The sequence below is a fragment of the Dysidea avara genome, chromosome 4, assembly GCF_963678975.1.
Source record: "Dysidea avara chromosome 4, odDysAvar1.4, whole genome shotgun sequence".
Lineage (NCBI taxonomy): Eukaryota > Metazoa > Porifera > Demospongiae > Dictyoceratida > Dysideidae > Dysidea > Dysidea avara.
The window spans coordinates 25,593,069-25,616,147 of NC_089275.1; the positions used below are offsets into that span (position 1 = coordinate 25,593,069).

At 37.6% G+C, this 23,079-nt stretch overlaps 1 protein-coding gene across 1 annotated transcript in view; it reads right to left on the minus strand.

Moving 5' to 3' along the window:
• Positions 1–149: 149 nt before the first annotated feature.
• The window catches only part of LOC136254540 (uncharacterized), a 38,103-nt gene continuing 15,173 nt past the window's right edge, over positions 150–23,079 (minus strand). The window contains exons 4-9 of the mRNA XM_066047278.1: positions 9,811–11,813; positions 7,488–7,521; positions 6,582–6,899; positions 1,742–1,816; positions 631–702; positions 150–585 (exon numbers count right to left, since the gene is read on the minus strand). Of these exons, the coding sequence (XP_065903350.1) occupies positions 290–585; positions 631–702; positions 1,742–1,816; positions 6,582–6,899; positions 7,488–7,521; positions 9,811–11,813 (2,798 nt within the window). The 3' untranslated portion in view covers positions 150–289. The remainder of the gene's footprint in view (positions 586–630; positions 703–1,741; positions 1,817–6,581; positions 6,900–7,487; positions 7,522–9,810; positions 11,814–23,079) is intronic.

Below are 23,079 nucleotides of genomic sequence, written 5' to 3' on the forward strand. Positions count from 1 at the left end.
AGATGGCGAAGTGGCTACTACTTGAGCTTCAAAGAGTAGCCAAAACTGGGAACTTCTGTATGCCAATATGTTGGCAACTGAACTTGCTGAAAATTGCCCGGATTGGTACCAGAACATACCTTGAGGCAACTATTTTCTGTACTTGGGAGTTGTAAAGTTGATGAGAATGTGCATGATACTCTGACTTCAAAATATAATATGCATCTTTACTTACAGCTGTATATATGTATGCATACATTATATACTTCAGAGATATATTTCATTACAAGTGAATACAGTAGTTCAATTATTACAATGGCAGTTTTAATACATCTGATTCAATCTCATCAACAATTGATACAAGCTCTTCTATTTCTCTTAGTTTTGAAAGTAAAACAGACCAGGTTTTTGGTTCAACACCACATGCATTGACAGTATTTAGCCACTCTTTGAAGGTCTGCCAGCAGCATTTCTTCGGATCCTCCTGGTGGTTTGCTTTTATAGCTTCAACATGGACCATATCAAATTGTAAAGCATATGCAGTATACTCCCAGTACTCTTTGATTCTTGTAATTACAATGTGGTTTACATCTCCCATTTTGGGCTCTAAAATACAATATTAACATTTTATTATTCACATTATTTTCTTACCAGTGTCTAATGTCCTGTTAAATGATGAATTGTCAAGCAGTGAATTCTGATGAGAGATATGCATAGGCCACCCTACAAATGGTGAGAATAAGCAAACATCTATTGTTGGAAAGCTGGATTATTTAAATACATATGCACGACGTATTTTAAATATGGGATTATGGTGCAAGATTTCACAACTGCTGATTGGTTCACAGCAAACGAACTACATTACTATGACCTTCAATTTTGAAGTAATTATATTTCTAGATGTTAAAGTTAAAAATCTCCAACAATTTACACTGGAAAATAATCTGTTTTATTATAACGATTTGTAGCATATGTAGAACAACTAATTAGAAGTGACATAGCTACGTGCAATTCACAGATTTTATATACTCCGTAGTTGAGAAATGCTTGCTAAATATATAATTGGGTACAGTGTTACCATGATGCTTTGACGTGAGCAAACTAATTGCAGATACATTTCACACTCTTTGAAATTTAAAAGCTTCAAAACTCAGATATTCTGGGAAATTTTCTGTTTATAAAATAATATGGTATATCCTATCCTCTCTTAGGTCTCCTTCCCCTCCCCCTCCCAACAGTGTCTCCTAGATCCATCTGTGGCAGTGAGTATCTTTTAAATGGTCTGGGGGGGGGGGATAACTAACAAAAAAGAAACACAAATTAATTTATAAACCACCTAATTTGTTTTCTTGATTGCACTGTCCTATCTCACTGAGAAAAAAATTAAGTCAGTGACATTAGACATGGATGAGATTTGTGCCCGTACACATGATTGTTTACCACTTACCAGACATTTTGGGTCACTTTGAAAGAAAATTTAGGGTTGATTTTGCCTGACCAATACTACCAAGTCATTGTAATGAAAATGTTTGGCTTGAGTTTGATTATTTTGAAAACACAAACCTATACAGCATGTGTTAATTTTAATGATACAAACATTAAGGAGAAAACTGTGATAACTAGTAGATAAGTGCAATCAATCATTCATGTCATGCTGCCATTGAAATAATACCTAGGAGACTCAAGATGGAATATTACATTTATTTACCTACGTACTTGGTAATCATTCATAGCATGATGCAAAACAGATAATAGCACTTACCAGCACTTTGTGGCTTTAACTTTTGATCATACTGTAAATGAATACTGTTGTTTGACCGATGAAGTTGTCTCCAGTCTATTAAATATTGAATGTCATTACAATAAATCAAGTCATACAGAATTGTATTGCATGTATGGCCAAGGAAAGTCGTTATGATACATACTGTACTGTAGGTTTCCAGAAAGGGATAATTGGGTTTCTTAGAATTGGGAAACTTTAATAGCCATTATTTATCCCTCCAAATACAAGGGCTCAGAATTTAAATTACATGTAATTAATGCAGAAAAATTCCAGGTCCATACATACTGCATGGTGATTTAATTTTGATCATCTGGCAACTAAAAACAATAGCCAAAACAGCCAAGATCTGGAACTGTCTCTGGCATTAAGAGTTCATTCTCAGCTGATGACATTTAAAAAAATTTATGAGCATATTATAAACACTTTGGTTGATCTATCTGAGTATTTTATCATTCTGCTGTAGACTCCAGTTTGCACAGGTGCACGTGGTTTAGTAACAAATACAGATTGTCCGTTAAGCGCACATAGTATAGACACCTGTTTATTAAGCACATAGCTATATACTGTAGTTGAAATCACTACTGCAAGTTCAGATTATGTTAAACAGAAGTACAACACTGTCAGAACAAACCAGATTTGTCTCAGCACACTAGATGCCTTGGCAGGTATGCTTCTCAAGAGCATAATCAGGGGTTCAACCAGATGAACCTTTTTCAGAAGTAGAAAATTAAAAATCACAACAAACTTACAACCCTGGAGCTCTTTAGTAGCTATTTGCACTCTGGCATGGCCCAACACTACTCTTGAGGGTCACATTACACTAATGTTGAATCCAAATGATGAATCAAGTGTTACATCTCATGATCGATTGCATGTGTGATGCATGGTAGAAATGGTGGTGAAATTAGTTGAGACCAGTGACAAGGCAGCAGCTGCAATAACCTTGTGTTTTTACATGTGTTGTGTTAGCATAAACTGTTTATATATTTGCATTATGCATATGAATGCTTATGCAGTGGGGTTGTGATGTCTTGAATACATTGGAGTACAAGAGTCCAGACATCTGAAGTTACTTCATAAGTTGTTGACCATCAACAGGAGGTACTAAGAAGAAAGTTTTGTCCTCAAGTATGGAGGGCGCCGGTGTGTTAGAAAATTAATGTTGACTATCAGTATGCTATCCGGAAGTGAAGATTACTTGTGCTACAATAGGTTGATAGTATCTATAAGCTGCATAAACAGTAGTGTGTAGGTTTTAGCTAGTTACATGCACAAACAGTAGCTCTTAATGTTACTGCTAAGTGCATGTATCATTTTCATTCAGCAATGCTCCAGGAGAAGCACACAGGTCTCTTAAGACATTCCATTTCTGCAATCCGAACACCCTTTCAGAAAAAGCTACGCCCATGCATCTATTGCCTGAAAAAATGATAGTTGTACCTATATTATAACTTCTTTAAATTACCGATTCTTTGACTGAAACAAGCATTTCACTTATTATCCATATATCTAAACAGCTGGAAAAATGTATCGAGCACAAATAACACTTTACCAGGCCAGCAGAAGCTCCTAGTAGTCCTTTATACTTAACAAGCATAGCAAAAAAATTATTTGCCTAATATAACCAGATTACAGTATCATGAACCACAATGTGGTTCATGTGATAGAGACTGGCCAGAAAATTCTCAAAACTTTCTAATAGAATGCACACTAAAAGCAGCCATCTAGGTTGTCAAGCATGATTTTAATACTTTCTAAAGCTTTCTGAAGTACTACTAAGGCTGAACAATAATTATTATACACCAGGAAAGTAGTTTTAACATTTTCGAGCTTTCCAAAATAACCCCAAATCTTCATCTTCATGTTTCAAAGAGTTCAGCAGTAAATATTCCTACATATATACCCAGGTCCGTGTTACATGCATTATGGTCTTTGTTTTTAAAAGTGTTTGTGAGATATAGAGCAAGAGTTATAGTTCTCAGATGCCATAGGCTTGTGAAGCCTATAGTATGTTCACGTTGAGCTGAATCCTCAAAAACATTTAATAACTCATGGATGCAATTACACATGATCTTAAAATTTGGCTCATTTGTAGTACTGCTTGACCCGCTAAAAATATTTCAAAATCTTTTTGTTCAAATGTTTGACATAATATTTATGGCCAATCAAAATTTTCACAATACATTTCCTATGGGGAAACCATATAAGTACAGTGTCCATTACAGCCCTTTCCCGAACTTGTATTGGAGCCAAACTGTACGTGTGTGTTGTTGACACCTTTGCTGTTACCAATAATCATCTGGTTGGCTGAAATGTTAACTCTGTTGAGAAAAAATCCACTTTTAATGTTTAGCTGTTTTTCAAGATTCAGCTCAACATGAACATACTATAGTTTTGCATGGCCACACCACTTTTTCTTGGCATGGTGCTTATCAATTAAAATTATAAGTGCCTGCTCAAAAGCGACACTTCAAAATGCTATGCATGGAGCTATAAAATGCATTGAGACACGTGCGTTAGTCTAAATAGTAAACATAAGATTTTCGAAATCTTCATTTTCCATGTATTCACAAAAGTGGAGTGTACTGTATACTAAGCGCTTTAATTGGAGTCTAACAAGCTGCTTAGTGACATGCTGTTTCACTCGTTTTTTTTTTGCAACGATAGTGAAGTGGATTTGTCTATCTATCTACTAAAAGGAAAGTGGCATGCTATGAGAATAAATTTACCTGCAGGTATGTACTATAAACTATTTTGTCCATGTACATGTGCATGAAAAAAGATTAGAAACTAGGGAAATGCAAGAAGAATAGGGATTGTTAATTGTGATCATGAAACAAGTTGTATGTTGTGCTACTTCTAAAAACCAGGTGCCGTGCAGCTAGCTAGCTAACTCATCTGGAATTAATCAAATATGTATTGCTATGTTATTATTTTAGCTAATAGGTTTTTGGTTTTACAGTAATACCCATCAATTAATTAAATTAAGTTATTGTAATTTCAGATTTTGTAATTCATGAAATTTTCGTAATTCTTCAATTTATGTTGCTATGCATTGCTAATGAAGCGCTTGTTAAACAAACTGCTTTTAACAACATACAGTATGTGACCAGATTTTATAAAACTGATCCAAATCGCACATCAGGCAAAATCAAACTAACACCACCAGTAGATAGTCACGCTATTGTACTACTAGTTTTGACACTCAGCACTACTCAAACTACTCAAGGCTGGTTTTAACAGACGTCTTTTCTGGGTGGTGTAGAAATCTCGAATGGCAGTATCTGGCCTTGTGAAGGGTCTGGCTTGGCAGGAATCAGTGGTTTACTGGTGGATGGCCTGGTAATGTTGGCCAGATGTTTTTTCTGTTGATTTTGCTACATATCAGCCTTTAAGGAGCCAGCACAGCCCTGTAATCTTGTGTCTGGACTCCAATCGTGGTCTGCCTCCATTTTGAAGTCTATCTCTTGCCCACCCCGCCACCCTCCACCCCTTTGTGAGCACCGTCATACTACTTCGCTCATCCAACTGCTCAGATTTTCTTTCTCATGTGGCGGGAAACTCTAGAAGCAGCTACAAGTACTGGAAGTGGTCTGAAAGGTAATAGATTGATGCATCTTTTGTGTAAATTTCATACACATGCTATCCTTGGCAAGTTATGCTGACTTGAATTCTTTAAAACCGTTTATCTCAAAACTTCTAATGTGTGATTTGGATCGTTTTTCCAAAATCCAATCACATATTATGCTCTGCTTAACTGTTTCATAGTTAGACTATCATGTTTTTCCCACAAATTCTCTCAACAAAGCCTCAAAGCTGTTCTTCATTTTCGTTCGTGTACATAGGCAACATGCCCCTTTCAACAACTCAAAGGGATAGGCTATTTCTGGTAGTCTATGAAGCCTGCACCATTGTTTTTCAGTTGTTAAACTCCTGTAGAACCCGAAAGGAAGGTAATTCACAAAGTCTGAGGAGAGTCGCCACACCTGTCCGTATTTCAGACCTCTGAAAAGAAAACCACCTCAGAGCAAAGTTCACTTGTTCGAAAGTTTAATACAGACTTCATTTTGCTTTTACTTTTTACGTGCAAGCTGCTTTTACCATTACTGATTTTGCTCATGTGGGTGCGTACGGACAAACATAGGTAGGTAGATAGGCACATAGGTAGATAGGTAGGTAGGTACACATATTTTTACGAAAACAATTTCAGTAAACCAGGTATGTGTCCACAGCCAGCTGTGGGCGCACCTGTGGGCACACCTAGTTTAAAAATTGCATAAACAAGAAGTAATAGGGATGGAGAAGGGATCACTGAGGTGGTAATGTAAACCACAAACCCCTATTTTGACCATTCTATCAAGGAATTTTTGGTTTATATTACCACCTCAGTGATCCCTTTTCCATCCCTATTACTTCTTGTTTATACAGTTTTTTCAAGATCACAATTAATGATACCTATTCTTCTTGTTAAAATTTACATTTTTTTTGTTTTCTTAGCTATAATATATTGTAGCTATAGTCCTAATTTCAGTCATTCTGAGTAGGGATAGGCCCGTATTAACCAACCAAGAAATGGCTCTAGCCTGCTATTTCCCACCTTTTTCCACCACCTACAATACTAAGTGCATCATCGGCTTTTTCCAAAAAACTGATCCTAACATTATTTTCCTGTTTCATGCATGCTTCAATTCCCTAGCTAATAACGTTACACAATGTTTAGTTGTGTAGTCACATGTCATAGGGTCACAAAGTACATATACAAGTAATTAATACATATAAATATTTGTAGTACACTTAAAGTTTGTTTTTTCATACATACCCTTTTCCAGTTTGTCAGCAATAGTCTTGAAATTGGTGCTTCCACTGGTATTTCTAAGAATGTATAAAAACTTTTCAAGAGTTCCAGGTCGACCACGAGACAGTTCATCCACTATAATATTGTTTTTATCCTTGTTAGTTTTGATTGGCAATTTTAACTGTTCTCGAGCACTTTGTCCAACCAGGTGTTCTGATATCAACTGATCAACAATGTCACTAGGATTTAAATATTGCACAATGAAATGCAGATTATTGGTAAAAAGGTATCTTTGAAGTTCCAGGGTTTTCATCAAATCAATAGGCTCTAACAGAGTCATGTCTACAATAATAAAATAATGAATACGCATAATGGACCAGTGTAGGTATACTTGCAAACATGTGCATATATAAATAAACATTACATAATATTATATATAACTAAATTTTGAGAATGACAAGTGATGGTCCATTAAAAATTCTTCAAAACAATGTAGCTACACTGAAGTAAGTGTATGTTGTGCTATTTCTTATAAACCACATGCTTACTTCATTCAAAGTATTTAAATTCTTTACTAATTGCCAATTGATTACATAAACATTAATCACATACTTGAATTGGTTACTATGGATTTAACAATAAATCAATAAATGATACTTTAAAACCACAGATAAACCAGCACACAGAAGTGTCTTCTTGGCTAGTTTACATTTCCTTTTCACATGCATTCCTTTAGCCAATACTCATGGATACAATTTAGCTGTGGATGGATTTTGCCGAGCTGCCATTCAAAGTTGAAAAACTTTATTATTCCTGTTACCATAAAGCCGATAACAACACAATTACGTATATGTTTGTGCAATGTGAACATCATCATGCATTTAATAACTACATATGAACATGGACTATCATGCATGTTCTGTGCCTTACCATGTTGATCATGATGCCGTGGTGGCATGATTTCCTACAATAAATAATAGTATTATGCAATCAAAATACTATTACATAAAGTCTGCTTGCATCCATTTGGGCCCTAGCTTTTCCATGATATCGTAACTAATCCAAAACAGCCAAGCTGTGAAAAAGGGTGCGGCCTTCTGTAGGCTAGTATGAAAAAAATGTGATATTAAAGGTGGTGGACAAGAATACATGGCTGCAATGATATTGGCATATTGTAGCCATTTCTTGGCCACCACCTTTGATATCACATCTTTTTCATACTAACCTATTTTTGGAAGGCTGCACTCTTTTGCACAACTTGGCTGTTTTGGAATAGATATCAGTTGTATTTATAGCTGGCTTTTGTCTATTTTTATTTTCCTACAGGTAAACAAAAGAACTAGATTTTAAAACACCTTTGTACTATTTTAATAATTTTTGCAATACTTACTTCATATTAGTTGCTGAATGCCACATGTATATATGACTGCTCTATTAAGGAAATGCTAGGTACATGCATGTATGGGTGGTTTTCATATTATAACTGATATTTAAACAGATTTCCATTACATTACATAAGGTTTGTTTGTACATTGATAGTTACCTGACATGTACAAGAAAAAATTTAACTAGTTTGCATAAGCAATTTAGTCAGTAGGCATGACAACAAATTGCAACGAGGCTGACTGCTCTATTAGAGTATTGATTATTACAAACTTTTTTATTCAAATATTTTATATTCTACTTTAATAGAGCACACATATTTTCTGAGCACCTCTAATAAAACGCACATAGAAAGTTCTAGAACAATCTAGAGTTTCCCTGGATAGATCTATGAATATATATATTCTTTTTTATACCAGCACTCTCTTCCACCTCCATGTCTCTACTAAAGAAGCAGACTAAACAAAGTTTTACCTAAACACTACAGAAAAGAGACCTAAGCAGAACCTAGTATCCTAGGGACAAGCCTAACAGCAAGATCAATGGAGACTTAGAAGTTGAGGGTGAATTTCTAAGGCATTTTACCGAAAAACAAACAAGAGAAATCCCAGAAAACTAGATTAATAAGGTAGGAATTAAATAATATGTCAAGCAACTAACAGCAGTGGCAGAGTGATAAAGGGTTTAGGTGTGGAGGTGTGGAGGTCCCTGGTTTGAACCCCGAAGAATTTTTTTGATGTTTGTTGTGTACATTTCTTTAAGTTCTCTATGATTGTTCTATTAGAGTATCTCAATCATGCTTGTCATAAATGTTTGGTTTTTGCTTTATCTCCTTGGAATAATACTTTAAGTACTTTCAAATCACAAAAGGTCCACACTATGATAGTAAGCCTATTTGCATAAGATGTTTCTACCAGTAATTTACCCTGCAGGTGTGATAAAAAATCGCACTTGTAATTTTTGAAAATTGTTTGTAACTTTGTGCCACTTTTACCATACCGTCCAAATTTGAAAAAAATACAATAAGGCTTTTTTGTGGGTTATGGCAATTTTTGTAAGTGGCACAGGAAGAAAAAAATAATGGAAGATGAATAAAAACGTGTTGAAAGAGTATATCTAAAAGCTGGCTGGACTGATTTATGGATTTCTGGTATGGATTTTTACTGATTTCTGGTATGGAAGATGTCCCATTCTGAGGGATATTTCACAGAAAAAAATGGACTATTTCTGTATAGCCATTACTGATGCATGAATGAGTGGAAATCTTGTTTTCTTGTTTCCTGTAAAATACATACATGTCTGTTGTGTCCCTGGATATATTGGCTTTCCTTCGCCGCATGGCACACTATTGCATGTCCTGACACTGTTGTGTGTCCTGACTGTCAAAGCATTTAGTGGTATTGTATAGCTTTTTACACACTAGATCAAAAATGCAGTTTAGTATGAGCCAGAAAGAAGTTTCCTATAAATAATTGAATTATTATTATGCTGTACCACTATCTGTTGTGGACCTGGTATAAGTATCCATTAAATGAAATAAACGAATTTCATTGATCCACATGCAACAATTCACAGACTTCCAGTTTAATTTATTTGTAGTTTTGCTTAGTTATTGTTGTTAGTCTACAAACTTAGGAGCTTTAATACTAGATTTAAATTCTTGGCTAAATTAGTTTAGGTTAGTCTTTTATTAAAAGTGTTTGTAGCATTAGTTTAGTTGAGTCATTATACTAACAGATAACAACATAGATGACTAACTGAAATATACAATGCCATACTAATAATAGTTTTAGTATTGGTCAAACTATAACAACATACACTGTATATTAGTAGTTGCCAACAAATACAAATCATGTACATACATAAGTACCTTTGAAGGTGCGACAAGCCAAACAGTTTGTTTACTCTTCAGTGAGGATTTACGCTGACATTTTTCACAAAAAGATTCTCTTGTAAAAGGTAAGCTACGTTTGACACCTGAAAATCCTTTACACAATGTACCATCAGAACGACAACAACCACAAGAAAATCCAAATTTAAAGTCACTGGTTATTTTAATTTTTGTGCAGACTTCTTCAAGAGTTATTCTTATTTTATCACAAACAACATCAGGGTATATTTCAACATGTTCATCCTGACAGTACATTTCTATGGCAATACTGTCTATTTTGTCTCTTATGAAGATGTACTGCTTAACTGAAATTTGGAAAATAATTAGATCTTTGAAAACAGCATCACCACACTGAATGCTCCATCCACTGTTATTCATAAATTCAGCTACTAAGCAACAAACTACGCCACGTGGAAAATATCTGTTCTCAAATTTGACAATTAATGTGTCGTGCATCTTGTTCCCATAGCACTTCAATAGATTTTTGTCAACATCTGGTGGTGCTGGATTCAAAAGTGCAGGCATAAAATATTGATCAGTTTCGCTGGGTAACATGGCCATGATATTAAGGGAGACAAACAGTTGGAGAAGTTGCTCAAACTGTAAAACATCATTGCCATCAAAATCCGTACTATACATTTCAACTAAAACCTTTTTATCGAAAATTCCTTTGGTGATGTTCTTTTTAAGTTTAAGAGGTGGTTTATACTTCAGTTCTATCAGATTGGTTAACTGGTCAAATAACCACTGTGGGTTACAAAATATCACATCCTTTAATGCAACAACATTCCTGTAGTGTAACAAAATCCCAAGCTCATGGAAGTACATTAAGACGTCATCGATGTCTTCTTCCTGAATGAAGCATTCTCTCGCAATATCAATACACTGAACTCGTGAAATGCAATTTTTTCCAGTAAGCCGGATCTCAAGCTGGAACAATAACCAGTTGATAGGAACGTAATTCTCTATTTTCTCATCTTCAGACATCTTTTCTATTGCAGCACGTATTTTCTGAGCATTGTCATCTCTGTCTTCCGCCACAGTGTTAGAAATGGGATGAATTAATTTGGTGCGTTGCCAACCATCAGGACAGTCTATTATATGAAGAGAATCAACTGGTATGTTAAAAATATCATCTTCCATATATTTTTCAGCTTGCAAAAGTTTATTGGTTTTCTGTTCCTCTGTATCACCACATAAGTCCAAGTGTGTACCTACAACTAGCAGCTGTCCAAAGTTTGAAAATTTGACTGATCGACTACGAATTGAATCACATATCTTAGTATAAGACTGAATATTTGCCAAAGCAGTTTTCATTAGTTCTGCACTGGTATATGGTGCATGATTCTCAGTTGAGACTTTTTTGCCTTCTTTGTAGAATTCCACATGTTTTGTATTCAAATCTTTGGACATGTCAAAGACCATAACATATCCTGTTGGGGCAGTAGTTAATGCTGGCATTACATCGAAGAACTCAGGCTGACCACCACTATCATAACAAGCAATTAAGGCAGTGGTTTGTTCAAGCTGCACTTGAGTTGAAAAGTGATTACCTGCTTTAGTAGCTTTTGTTCCAGGAGAGTGAGCAGAGCTGTGAAAGATTGCATCCTCAATTTTCAGTCGAGGCCTCTGATGATCAGAGACAATACATTGTTGACTTGGCGGGACAATAGTGGCAGTGCTAAGTTTCTTTTTAATCTTTGCTCTCAAACGCTGTATTTCATCCTCTATCTTAACTATTAGCCAGGGTGGTTTCAATCTATGGTTAGGTGATGCCGTTATAGCAACCTTGTATTGCACAAGTTTTCGTTTCAACACACCAGTGCTATTTCGTTCTGTATCAGGTTTATCACCAAGCAACACATTTAATAGTGATGATTTACCAGCACCAGGAGGGCCAAAAATTAACAATTTGTGAAGTTGCAACTTTTCTGACCCCAGATCATGTTTGGCCTGATAATACAGCCTTTCTAAATATTTTTCTGAAGAGAAAAAATATACCCATAATAATTAATTGTCACACACAAACAACAGTAATACTGTGATGATAGTAATACAAATATGGCAAACTGTTAATATAATTACAAGTATAAGAAAGAATTAGGAATTCAATGCACAGTAGGGATATTCACTTCTTATTGTTTTACAGTATTTGGACATTACGTACTACTCTGATCCAGCTTGTTTCAGTACTTTTTATTGCAGCACTATACACTGTCCCTACTCTAATTTAAAATTCCTAATTTTTTCTTGTACTTGTTTGTGAAGTTTTTTTGCAAGCTCATGACCACTAAATAGCCTGCTTTTCACAAAACCAGTCACAATACTTTAAAAGAGTTAATCACAGCACTATTATACTAAATTATGACTCATACAATAACGACTGATCAGTGGGGGTGGTTCTACATAAGCCTGCAGATAATAATGGATGTCGATTCGTACATACCTACAGATTGATGAATGGGTGTGGCTACCATACATCTACTGACAGTAATTTACATAAGTGGGCGTGGCTCACAAAAGAAGCAGGGATACACTATGACATGTAGTAACACATCTACATTTAATTGGGTCAGACCTGAATAATCTGTAAAACGGGACCTGGATGACCCGACTCGGTTTAACATTGTTATTAAATAAACTATATTTATTGACTTACACTTTGCTATATATTTCACCACAAGTTGCTCTCACTAATCGATATCAACAACGAGTCACGTACGTGTGTGTTAAAATAGTTTGGTGCAACCGACAACCACGTGTATTCAAATAGTTTGATGCAATATACATTGGTAGATGGAAGCCGTACTGTAGTTTATTAACACTCAATGGTAGAACCTTGACTGATGGCCATGGTAAAGAAGGATAAAAGGAAGACAATAGCGCAAGCATTGTATGTTTATCAGTATACCAAAGGTTTTTTCTTAAGCAAGCTAGAAATGTTTCTGCGAAAGAATTGGGGCTGTAGCTGTAGCCAGTTTTCCGCTACGCTTGACTGAAGATATCAGGCAGGCAGGCAGGCAGACAGACAGGCAGGCAGACAGACAGGCAGGCAGGCAGGCGGGTGGGCAGACAGGCAGTAGAAAATTCTTTTGAATAATTTTTAACTAAATTCTGTAGCAACTTTACGGAAACGTTTTGGGTCGATCTGAAGACACTTTTGGGCTTGGTTTTACCCAACCAACACTATCATGTTGTTGTAAGGAAAAATTGCGGCAGGTTTTTGGGTTATAAATTATATCACAGATCACTCCCACACCTTTGATGTCCCTACTATACAGTACTATCGTACTGTATGATACACAAGGATAGATTAACGGACACACAATTTTAAAAGATCTCAATCCAATGTACATAACTTGTCAAGTGCAAAAAAATCCACAGGTTTGAATGTATATATATATGTATATATATATATATATATATCTAATCCAAAACAGCCAAGCTGTAAAAAAGAGTGCGGCCCTGAGAAAGGCTATGGTGAAAAAAGATGTGAAATCCAAGGTGGCGGCCAAGAAATGGCTGTGATGGTAGGTTAATGGTAAAAATTTTAATAACAACAATTCAGGTGAATTTTGTGCCAAGACCAAGCGGCACCAAATTCATCTGAATTGTTGTTATTAAAAGTTTTACCATTAACCTACCATCACAGCCATTTCTTGGCCGCCACCTTGGATTTCACATCTTTTTTCACCATAGCCTTTCTCAGGGCCGCACTCTTTTTTACAGCTTGGCTGTTTTGGATTAGATTTCACTTCTTTTTGTATTTGTATACCCCAAAGCCGGCCTATGGCTGGTTTTAGGGATTTTTAACCTGTCATTTTTTCTTTACTACAGGAAGAAGAAAAGATGAAGCAGGGTGATTTCTTTGTAGCTGACCTCTCTGCAAGGTGATCCTTCTAGCTGATCTCTCTACCGGATGACTTGTTTGTAGCTGAACTCTCTACAGGGTGATTTGGTTTTAGCTGAACTCTCTACAAGGTAACTTCTTCTAGCTGATCTTTCTACAGGGTAATTTGTTTGTAGCTGAATTCTGTACAGGGTGATTTGTTTGCAGCTAAACTGCTGAACTCTTTACAATGTAACTTCTTCTAGCTGAACTCTCTAAGGGTGGCTTGTTTCTAGCTGATCTCTCTACTGGGTAACTTGTTTCTAGCTGAACTCTCTACAGGGTGATTTGTTTTTAGCTGAATTCTCTACAAGGTAACTTCTTCTAGCTGATCTTTCTACAGGGTGATTTGTTTGTAGCTGAATTCTCTACAGGGCAATTTCTTTGCAGCTGAACTCTCTACATGGTAGTTTCTTTGTAGCTGAACTCTCTACAATGTAACTTCTTCTAGCTGAACTCTCTACAGGGTGACTTGTTTCTAGCTGATCTCTCTGCAGTGTAACTTGTTTCTAGCTGACCTCTCTACAGGGTGATTTGTTTGTAGCTGAATTCTCTACAAGGTAACTTCTTCTAGCTGATCTTTCTACAGGGTGATTTGTTTGTAGCTGAATTCTCTACAGGGCAATTTCTTTGCAGCTGAACTCTGTACATGGTAGTTTCTTTGTAGCTGAACTCTCTACAATGTAACTTCTTCTAGCTGAACTCTCTACAGGGTGACTTGTTTCTAGCTGATCTCTCTGCAGTGTAACTTGTTTCTAGCTGACCTCTCTACAGGGTGATTTGTTTGTAGCTGAATTCTCTACAAGGTAACTTCTTCTAGCTGATCTTTCTACATGGTGATTTGTTTGTAGCTGAATTCTCTACAGGGCAATTTGTTTGCAGCTGAACTCTTTACATGGTAGTTTCTTTGTAGCTGAACTCTCTACAATGTAACTTCTTCTAGCTGAACTCTCTACCGGATGACTTGTTTGTAGCTGAACTCTCTACAGGGTGATTTGTTTGTAGCTGAACTCTCTACAAGGTAATTTCTTCTAGCTGATCTTTCTACAGGGTAATTTGTTTGTAGCTGAATTCTCTACAGGGTGATTTGTTTGCAGCTAAACTGCTGAACTCTCTACAATGTAACTTCTTCTAGCTGAACTCTCTAAGGGTGGCTTGTTTCTAGCTGATCTCTCTACTGGGTGACTTGTTTCTAGCTGAACTCTCTACAGGGTGATTTGTTTGTAGCTGAATTCTCTACAAGGTAACTTTTTCTAGCTGATCTTTCTACAGGGTGATTTGTTTGTAGCTGAATTCTCTACAGGGTGATTTCTTTGCAGCTGAACTCTCTACATAGTAGTTTCTTTGTAGCTGAACTCTCTACAATGTAACTTCTTCTAGCTGAACTCTTTACAGGGTGACTTGTTTCTAGCTGAACTCTCTACAGGGTGATTTGTTTGTAGCTGAATTCTCTACAAGGTAACTTCTTCTAGCTGATCTTTCTACAGGGTGATTTGTTTGTAGCTGAATTCTCTACAGGGCAATTTGTTTGCAGCTGAACTCTCTACATGGTAGTTTCTTTGTAGCTGAACTCTCTACAATGTAACTTCTTCTAGCTGAACTCTCTACAGGGTGACTTATTTCTAGCTGAACTCTCTACAGGGTGATTTGTTTGTAGCTGAATTCTCTACAGGGCAATTTGTTTGCAGCTGAACTCTCTACATGGTAGTTTCTTTGTAGCTGAACTCTCTACAATGTAGCTTCTTCTAGCTGATCTCTCTACAGGGCAATTTGTTTGCAGCTGAACTCTGTACATGGTAGTTTCTTTGTAGCTGAACTCTCTACAATGTAACTTCTTCTAGCTGAACTCTCTACATGGTGACTTGTTTCTAGCTGAACTCTCTACAGGGTGATTTGTTTGTAGCTGAATTCTCTACAGGGTGATTTGTTTGCAGCTGAACTCTCTACATGGTAGTTTCTTTGTAGCTGAACTCTCTACAATGTAACTTCTTCTAGCTGATCTCTCTACAGGGCAATTTGTTTGCAGCTGAACTCTCTACATGGTAGTTTCTTTGTAGCTGAACTCTCTACAATGTAACTTCTTCTAGCTGAACTCTCTACAGGGTGACTTGTTTCTAGCTGAACTCTCTACAGGGTGATTTGTTTGTAGCTGAATTCTCTACAGGGAAATTTGTTTGCAGCTGAACTCTCTACATGGTAGTTTCTTTGTAGCTGAACTCTCTACAATGTAACTTCTTCTAGCTGATCTCTCTACAGGGCAATTTGTTTGCAGCTGAACTCTGTACATGGTAGTTTCTTTTTAGCTGAACTCTCTACAATGTAACTTCTTCTAGCTGAACTCTCTACATGGTGACTTGTTTCTAGCTGATCTCTCTACAGGGTGACTTGTTTCTAGCTGAACTCTCTGCAGGGTGATTTGTTTGTAGCTGAACTCTCTACAAGGTAACTTCTTCTAGCTGATCTTTCTAGAAGGTGATTTGTCTGTAGCTGAATTCTCTACAGGGCAATTTGTTTGCTGCTGAACTCTCTACATGGTAGTTTCTTTGTAGCTGAACTCTCTACAATGTAACTTCTTCTAGCTGAACTCTCTACAGGGTGACTTGTTTGTAGCTGAACCCTCTACAGGGTGATTAGTTTGTAGCTGAACTCTCTACAAGGTAACTTCTTCTAGCTGATCTTTCTACAGGGTGATTTGTTCGTAGCTGAATTCTCTACAGCACAATTTGTTTGCTGCTGAACTCTCTACATGGTAGTTTCTTTTTAGCTGAACTCTCTACAATGTAACTTCTTCTAGCTGAACTCTCTACAGGTGACTTGTTTCTAGCTGATCTCTCTACAGGGTGACTTGTTTCTAGCTGAACTCTCTACAGGGTGATTTGTTTGTAGCTGAACTCTCTACAAGGTAACTTCTTCTTTCTACAGGGTGATTTGTTTGTAGCTGAATTCTCTACAGGGCGATTTGTTTGCAGCTGAACTCTCTACATGGTAGTTTCTTTGTAGCTGAACTCTCTACAATATAACTTCTTCTAGCTGAACTCTCTACAGGATGACTTGTTTCTAGCTGATCTCTGTACAGGGTGACTTTTTCCTAGCTGAACTCTCTACAGGTAATTTGTTTGCAGCTGAACTCTCTTACATGGTGGTTTCTTTGTAGCTGAACTCTCTACAATGTAACTTCTTCTAGCTGAACTCTCTACAGGATGACTTGTTTCTAGCTGATCTCTCTACAGGGTGATCTGTTCGTAGCTGAAGTCTGTACAGAGTGGTTTGTTTGCAACTGAACTCTCTTACATGGTGGTTTCTTTGTAGCCGAACTCTCTACAAAGTGACTTCTTCTAGCTGATCTATCTACAGGATGACTTGTTTCTAACTGAACTCTTTACAGTGTGATCTGTTCATAGCGTGAACTTTCTACTGGGTGATTTGTTTGCAGCTAAACTCTTTGCATGATTGTTTCTTTGTAACTGAACTCTCTACAAGGTAACTTCTTCTAGCTGATCTCTCTACTGGATGACTTGTTTCTAACTGAACTCTCTACAGTGTGATCTGTTCATAGCAGAACTTTCTACTGGGTGATTTGTTTGTAGCTAAACTCTTTGCATGATTGTTTCTTTGTAACTGAACTCTCTACAATGTGACTTCTTCTAGCTGATCTCTCTACAGGATGACTTGTTTCTAACTGAACTCTCTATAGTGGATCTGTTCATAGCGGAACTTTCTACTGGGTGATTTGTTTGCAGCTAAACTCTTTGCATGATTGTTTCTTTGTAACTGAACTCTCTACAAGGTAACTTCTTCTAGCTGATCTCTCTACAAGGCAATTTGTTTGTAGCTGAATTCTCTACAGGGTGATTTATTTGAGCTGAACTCTCTACATGATGGTTTCTTTGTAAATGAACTCTCTATTAGGTACCTTCTTCTAGCTGATCTGACTACAGGGTGACTTGTTTGTAGCTGAATTCCCTACAGAATAACTTGCAATGTAATATAACTGAGTAAATTATACATGCAACTGAATGCTTTATTAGGGTGACTGTTCTATTAGAGTATCTCGATCTCGCATTTGCTGCACGTAGTTGCCTTTCGAATCATAACTCAGTGATTTGTAATCCGATTCTTCTGTACTGCTGCAAGAACTTTCTATGATGATTATTCCAGCTACATACAGATTTTCAGCTCGTTGCTCTAAGCGGTTTGTCTGGTAGACACGAAAACTAATACTTTTTTTATTCATAAAAATCGATCGCGTAATTTTGACACAGGTTGGGTTTTGTGTCATATCTCCATGGTCTTTATCTCGATTCCTTTCAAACCACAAAAAGGCACTCCTACGATGGTTGCTCCATCTACATATCAATTTTCAACTGATTCCTCCAAGGGTTTTACCCTGTAGGCGTGACAGACCTTCGACCTTATTTTACGCAAATAATCAGTCATAACTCCGTGAATGTTCATCGGATTCCTACCAAAGTTGGTACGGAGATCCGCCTTAATGAGCCCTTTAAGTGTGCCAAATTTCAGCCCAATCCGAGCACGCATTCGTGTTTTATGGCGAATTTTGCGAAGTGTGCGAAATGAAGAAGAAGAAAAAAAACGAAGAAATTAAAACGAAATGTTGTTCGCTCGTATCTCGGAAATGGCTGGAGCGATTTTCTTCAAATTTGGTATGTAGACTCCCCTAACTGGGCGGCACGTCTCTAGCAAATTTGGTTCCAATCGGATAAGGGATCACAGAGCTACATAGGTGCGAAATTTGCGTTTTCTTTCTTCCTGTTAATATACTCACGGTGTGGCGCGCCGGCTTCTTGGGCCGCACGACACACTATCGTGTGTCTTGATATATATATCTAATCCAAAACAGCCAAGCTGTAAAAAAACAGTGCGGCCCTGAGAAAGGCTATGGTGAAAAAAGATGTGAAATCCAAGGTGGCGGCCAAGAAATGGCTGTGATGGTAGGTTAATGGTAAAAATTTTAATAACAACAATTCAAGTGAATTTTGTGCCAAGACCAAGCGGCACCAAATTCACCTGAATTGTTGTTATTAAAATTTTTACCATTAACCTACCATCACAGCCATTTCTTGGCCGCCACCTTGGATTTCACATCTTTTTTCACCATAGCCTTTCTCAGGGCCGCACTGTTTTTTTACAGCTTGGCTGTTTTGGATTAGATTTCACTTCTTTTTGTATTTGTATACCCCAAAGCCGGCATATGGCCGGCTTTAGGGCTTTTTAACCTGTCATTTTTTCTTTACTACAGGAAGAAGAAAAGATGAAGCAGGGTGATTTCTTTGTAGCTGACCTCTCTGCAAGGTGATCCTTCTAGCTGATCTCTCTACCGGATGACTTGTTTGTAGCTGAACTCTCTACAGGGTGATTTGTTTGTAGCTGAACTCTCTACAAGGTAATTTCTTCTAGCTGATCTTTCTACAGGGTGATTTGTTTGTAGCTGAATTCTCTACAGGGCGATTTGTTTGCAGCTAAACTGCTGAACTCTCTACAATGTAACTTCTTCTAGCTGAACTCTCTACGGGTGGCTTGTTTCTAGCTGAACTCTCTACAGGGTGATTTGTTTCTAGCTGAACTCTCTACAAGGTAACTTCTTCTAGCTGATCTTTCTACAGGGTGATTTGTTTCTAGCTGAATTCTCTACAGGGCAATTTGTTTGCAGCTGAACTCTCTACATGGTAGTTTCTTTGTAGCTGAACTCTCTACAATGTGACTTCTTCTAGCTGAACTCTCTACAGGGTGACTTGTTTCTAGCTCATCTCTCTACAGTGTAACTTGTTTCTAGCTGAACTCTCTACAGGGTGATTTGTTTGTAACTGAATTCTCTACAAGGTAACTTCTTCTAGCTGATCTTTCTACAGGGTGATTTGTTTGTCTCTACAGGGCAATTTGTTTGCAGCTGAACTCTCTACATTGTAGTTTCTTTGTAGCTGACCTCTCTACAATGTAACTTCTTCTAGCTGAACTCTCTACAGGGTAACTTGTTTCTAGCTGAACTCTCTACAGGGTGATTAGTTTGTAGCTGAACGCTCTACAAGGTAACTTCTTCTAGCTGATGTTTCTACAGGGTGATTTGTTTGTAGCTGAATTCTCTACAGGGCGATTTGTTTGCTGCTGAACTCTCTACAATGTAACTTCTTCTAGCTGAACTCTCTACGGGTGACATGTTTCTAGCTGATCTCTCTACAGGGTGACTTGTTTCTAGCTGATCTCTCTACAGGGTGACTTGTTTCTAGCTGAACTCTCTACAGGGTGATTTGATTGTAGCTGAACTCTCTACAAGGTAACGTCTTCTAGCTGATCTTTCTACAGGGTGATTTGTTTGTCTCTACAGGGAAATTTGTTTGCAGCTGAACTCTCTACATGGTAGTTTCTTTGTAGCTGAACTCTCTACAATGTAACTTCTTCTAGCTGAACTCTCTACAGGGTGACTTGTTTCTAGCTGAACTCTCTACAGGGTGATTTGTTTGTAGCTGAACTCTCTACAAGGTAACTTCTTCTAGCTGATCTTTCTACAAGGTGATTTGTCTGTAGCTGAATTCTCTACAGGGAAATTTGTTTGCTGCTGAACTCTCTACATGGTAGTTTCTTTGTAGCTGAACTCTCTACAATGTAACTTCTTCTAGCTGAACTCTCTACAGGGTGGCTTGTTTGTAGCTGAACTCTCTACAAGGTAACTTCTTCTAGCTGATCTTTCTACAGGGTGATTTGTTTCTAGCTGAATTCTCTACAGGGCAATTTGTTTGCAGCTGAACTCTCTACATGGTAGTTTCTTTGTAGCTGAACTCTCTACAATGTGACTTCTTCTAGCTGAACTCTCTACAGGGTGACTTGTTTCTAGCTCATCTCTCTACAGTGTAACTTGTTTCTAGCTGAACTCTCTACAGGGTGATTTGTTTGTAACTGAATTCTCTACAAGGTAACTTCTTCTAGCTGATCTTTCTACAGGGTGATTTGTTTGTCTCTACAGGGCAATTTGTTTGCAGCTGAACTCTCTACATTGTAGTTTCTTTGTAGCTGACCTCTCTACAATGTAACTTCTTCTAGCTGAACTCTCTACAGGGTAACTTGTTTCTAGCTGAACTCTCTACAGGGTGATTAGTTTGTAGCTGAACGCTCTACAAGGTAACTTCTTCTAGCTGATGTTTCTACAGGGTGATTTGTTTGTAGCTGAATTCTCTACAGGGCGATTTGTTTGCTGCTGAACTCTCTACAATGTAACTTCTTCTAGCTGAACTCTCTACGGGTGACTTGTTTCTAGCTGATCTCTCTACAGGGTGACTTGTTTCTAGCTGAACTCTCTACAGGGTGATTTGATTGTAGCTGAACTCTCTACAAGGTAACGTCTTCTAGCTGATCTTTCTACAGGGTGATTTGTTTGTCTCTACAGGGAAATTTGTTTGCAGCTGAACTCTCTACATGGTAGTTTCTTTGTAGCTGAACTCTCTACAATGTAACTTCTTCTAGCTGAACTCTCTACAGGGTGACTTGTTTCTAGCTGAACTCTCTACAGGGTGATTTGTTTGTAGCTGAACTCTCTACAAGGTAACTTCTTCTAGCTGATCTTTCTACAAGGTGATTTGTCTGTAGCTGAATTCTCTACAGGGAAATTTGTTTGCTGCTGAACTCTCTACATGGTAGTTTCTTTGTAGCTGAACTCTCTACAATGTAACTTCTTCTAGCTGATCTTTCTACAGGGTGATTTGTTTCTAGCTGAATTCTCCACAGGGCAATTTGTTTGCAGCTGAACTCTCTACATGGTAGTTTCTTTGTAGCTGAACTCTCTACAATGTGACTTCTTCTAGCTGAACTCTCTACAAGGTGACTTGTTTCTAGCTCATCTCTCTACAGTGTAACTTGTTTCTAGCTGAACTCTCTACAGGGTGATTTGTTTGTAACTGAATTCTCTACAAGGTAACTTCTTCTAGCTGATCTTTCTACAGGGTGATTTGTTTGTCTCTACAGGGCAATTTGTTTGCAGCTGAACTCTCTACATTGTAGTTTCTTTGTAGCTGACCTCTCTACAATGTAACTTCTTCTAGCTGAACTCTCTACAGGGTAACTTGTTTCTAGCTGAACTCTCTACAGGGTGATTAGTTTGTAGCTGAACGCTCTACAAGGTAACTTCTTCTAGCTGATGTTTCTACAGGGTGATTTGTTTGTAGCTGAATTCTCTACAGGGCGATTTGTTTGCTGCTGAACTCTCTACAATGTAACTTCTTCTAGCTGAACTCTCTACGGGTGACTTGTTTCTAGCTGATCTCTCTACAGGGTGACTTGTTTCTAGCTGAACTCTCTGCAGGGTGATTTGATTGTAGCTGAACTCTCTACAAGGTAACGTCTTCTAGCTGATCTTTCTACAGGGTGATTTGTTTGTCTCTACAGGGAAATTTGTTTGCAGCTGAACTCTCTACATGGTAGTTTCTTTGTAGCTGAACTCTCTACAATGTAACTTCTTCTAGCTGAACTCTCTACAGGGTGATTTGTTTCTAGCTGAACTCTCTACAGGGTGATTTGTTTGTAGCTGAACTCTCTACAAGGTAACTTCTTCTAGCTGATCTTTCTACAAGGTGATTTGTCTGTAGCTGAATTCTCTACAGGGAAATTTGTTTGCTGCTGAACTCTCTACATGGTAGTTTCTTTGTAGCTGAACTCTCTACAATGTAACTTCTTCTAGCTGAACTCTCTACAGGGTGGCTTGTTTGTAGCTGAACTCTCTACAAGGTAACTTCTTCTAGCTGATCTTTCTACAGGGTGATTTGTTTCTAGCTGAACTCTCTACAAGGTAACTTCTTCTAGCTGAACTCTCAACAGGGTGACTTGTTTCTAGCTGATCTCTCTACAGGGTGACTTGTTTCTAGCTGAACTCTCTACAGGGTGATTTGTTTGTAACTGAACTCTCTACAAGGTAACTTCTTCTAGCTGATCTTTCTACAAGGTGATTTGTCTGTAGCTGAATTCTCTACAGGGCAATTTGTTTGCTGCTGAACTCTCTACATGGTAGTTTCTTTGTAGCTGAACTCTCTACAATGTAACTTCTTCTAGCTGAACTCTCTACAGGGTGACTTGTTTCTAGCTGAACTCTCTACAAGGTAACGTCTTCTAGCTGATCTTTCTACAGGGTGATTTGTTTGTCTCTACAGGGAAATTTGTTTGCAGCTGAACTCTCTACATGGTAGTTTCTTTGTAGCTGAACTCTCTACAATGTAACTTCTTCTAGCTGAACTCTCTACAGGGTGACTTGTTTGTAGCTGAACTCTCTACATGGTAGTTTCTTTGTAGCTGAACTCTCTACAATGTAACTTCTTCTAGCTGAACTCTCTACAGGGTGACTTGTTTCTAGCTGAACT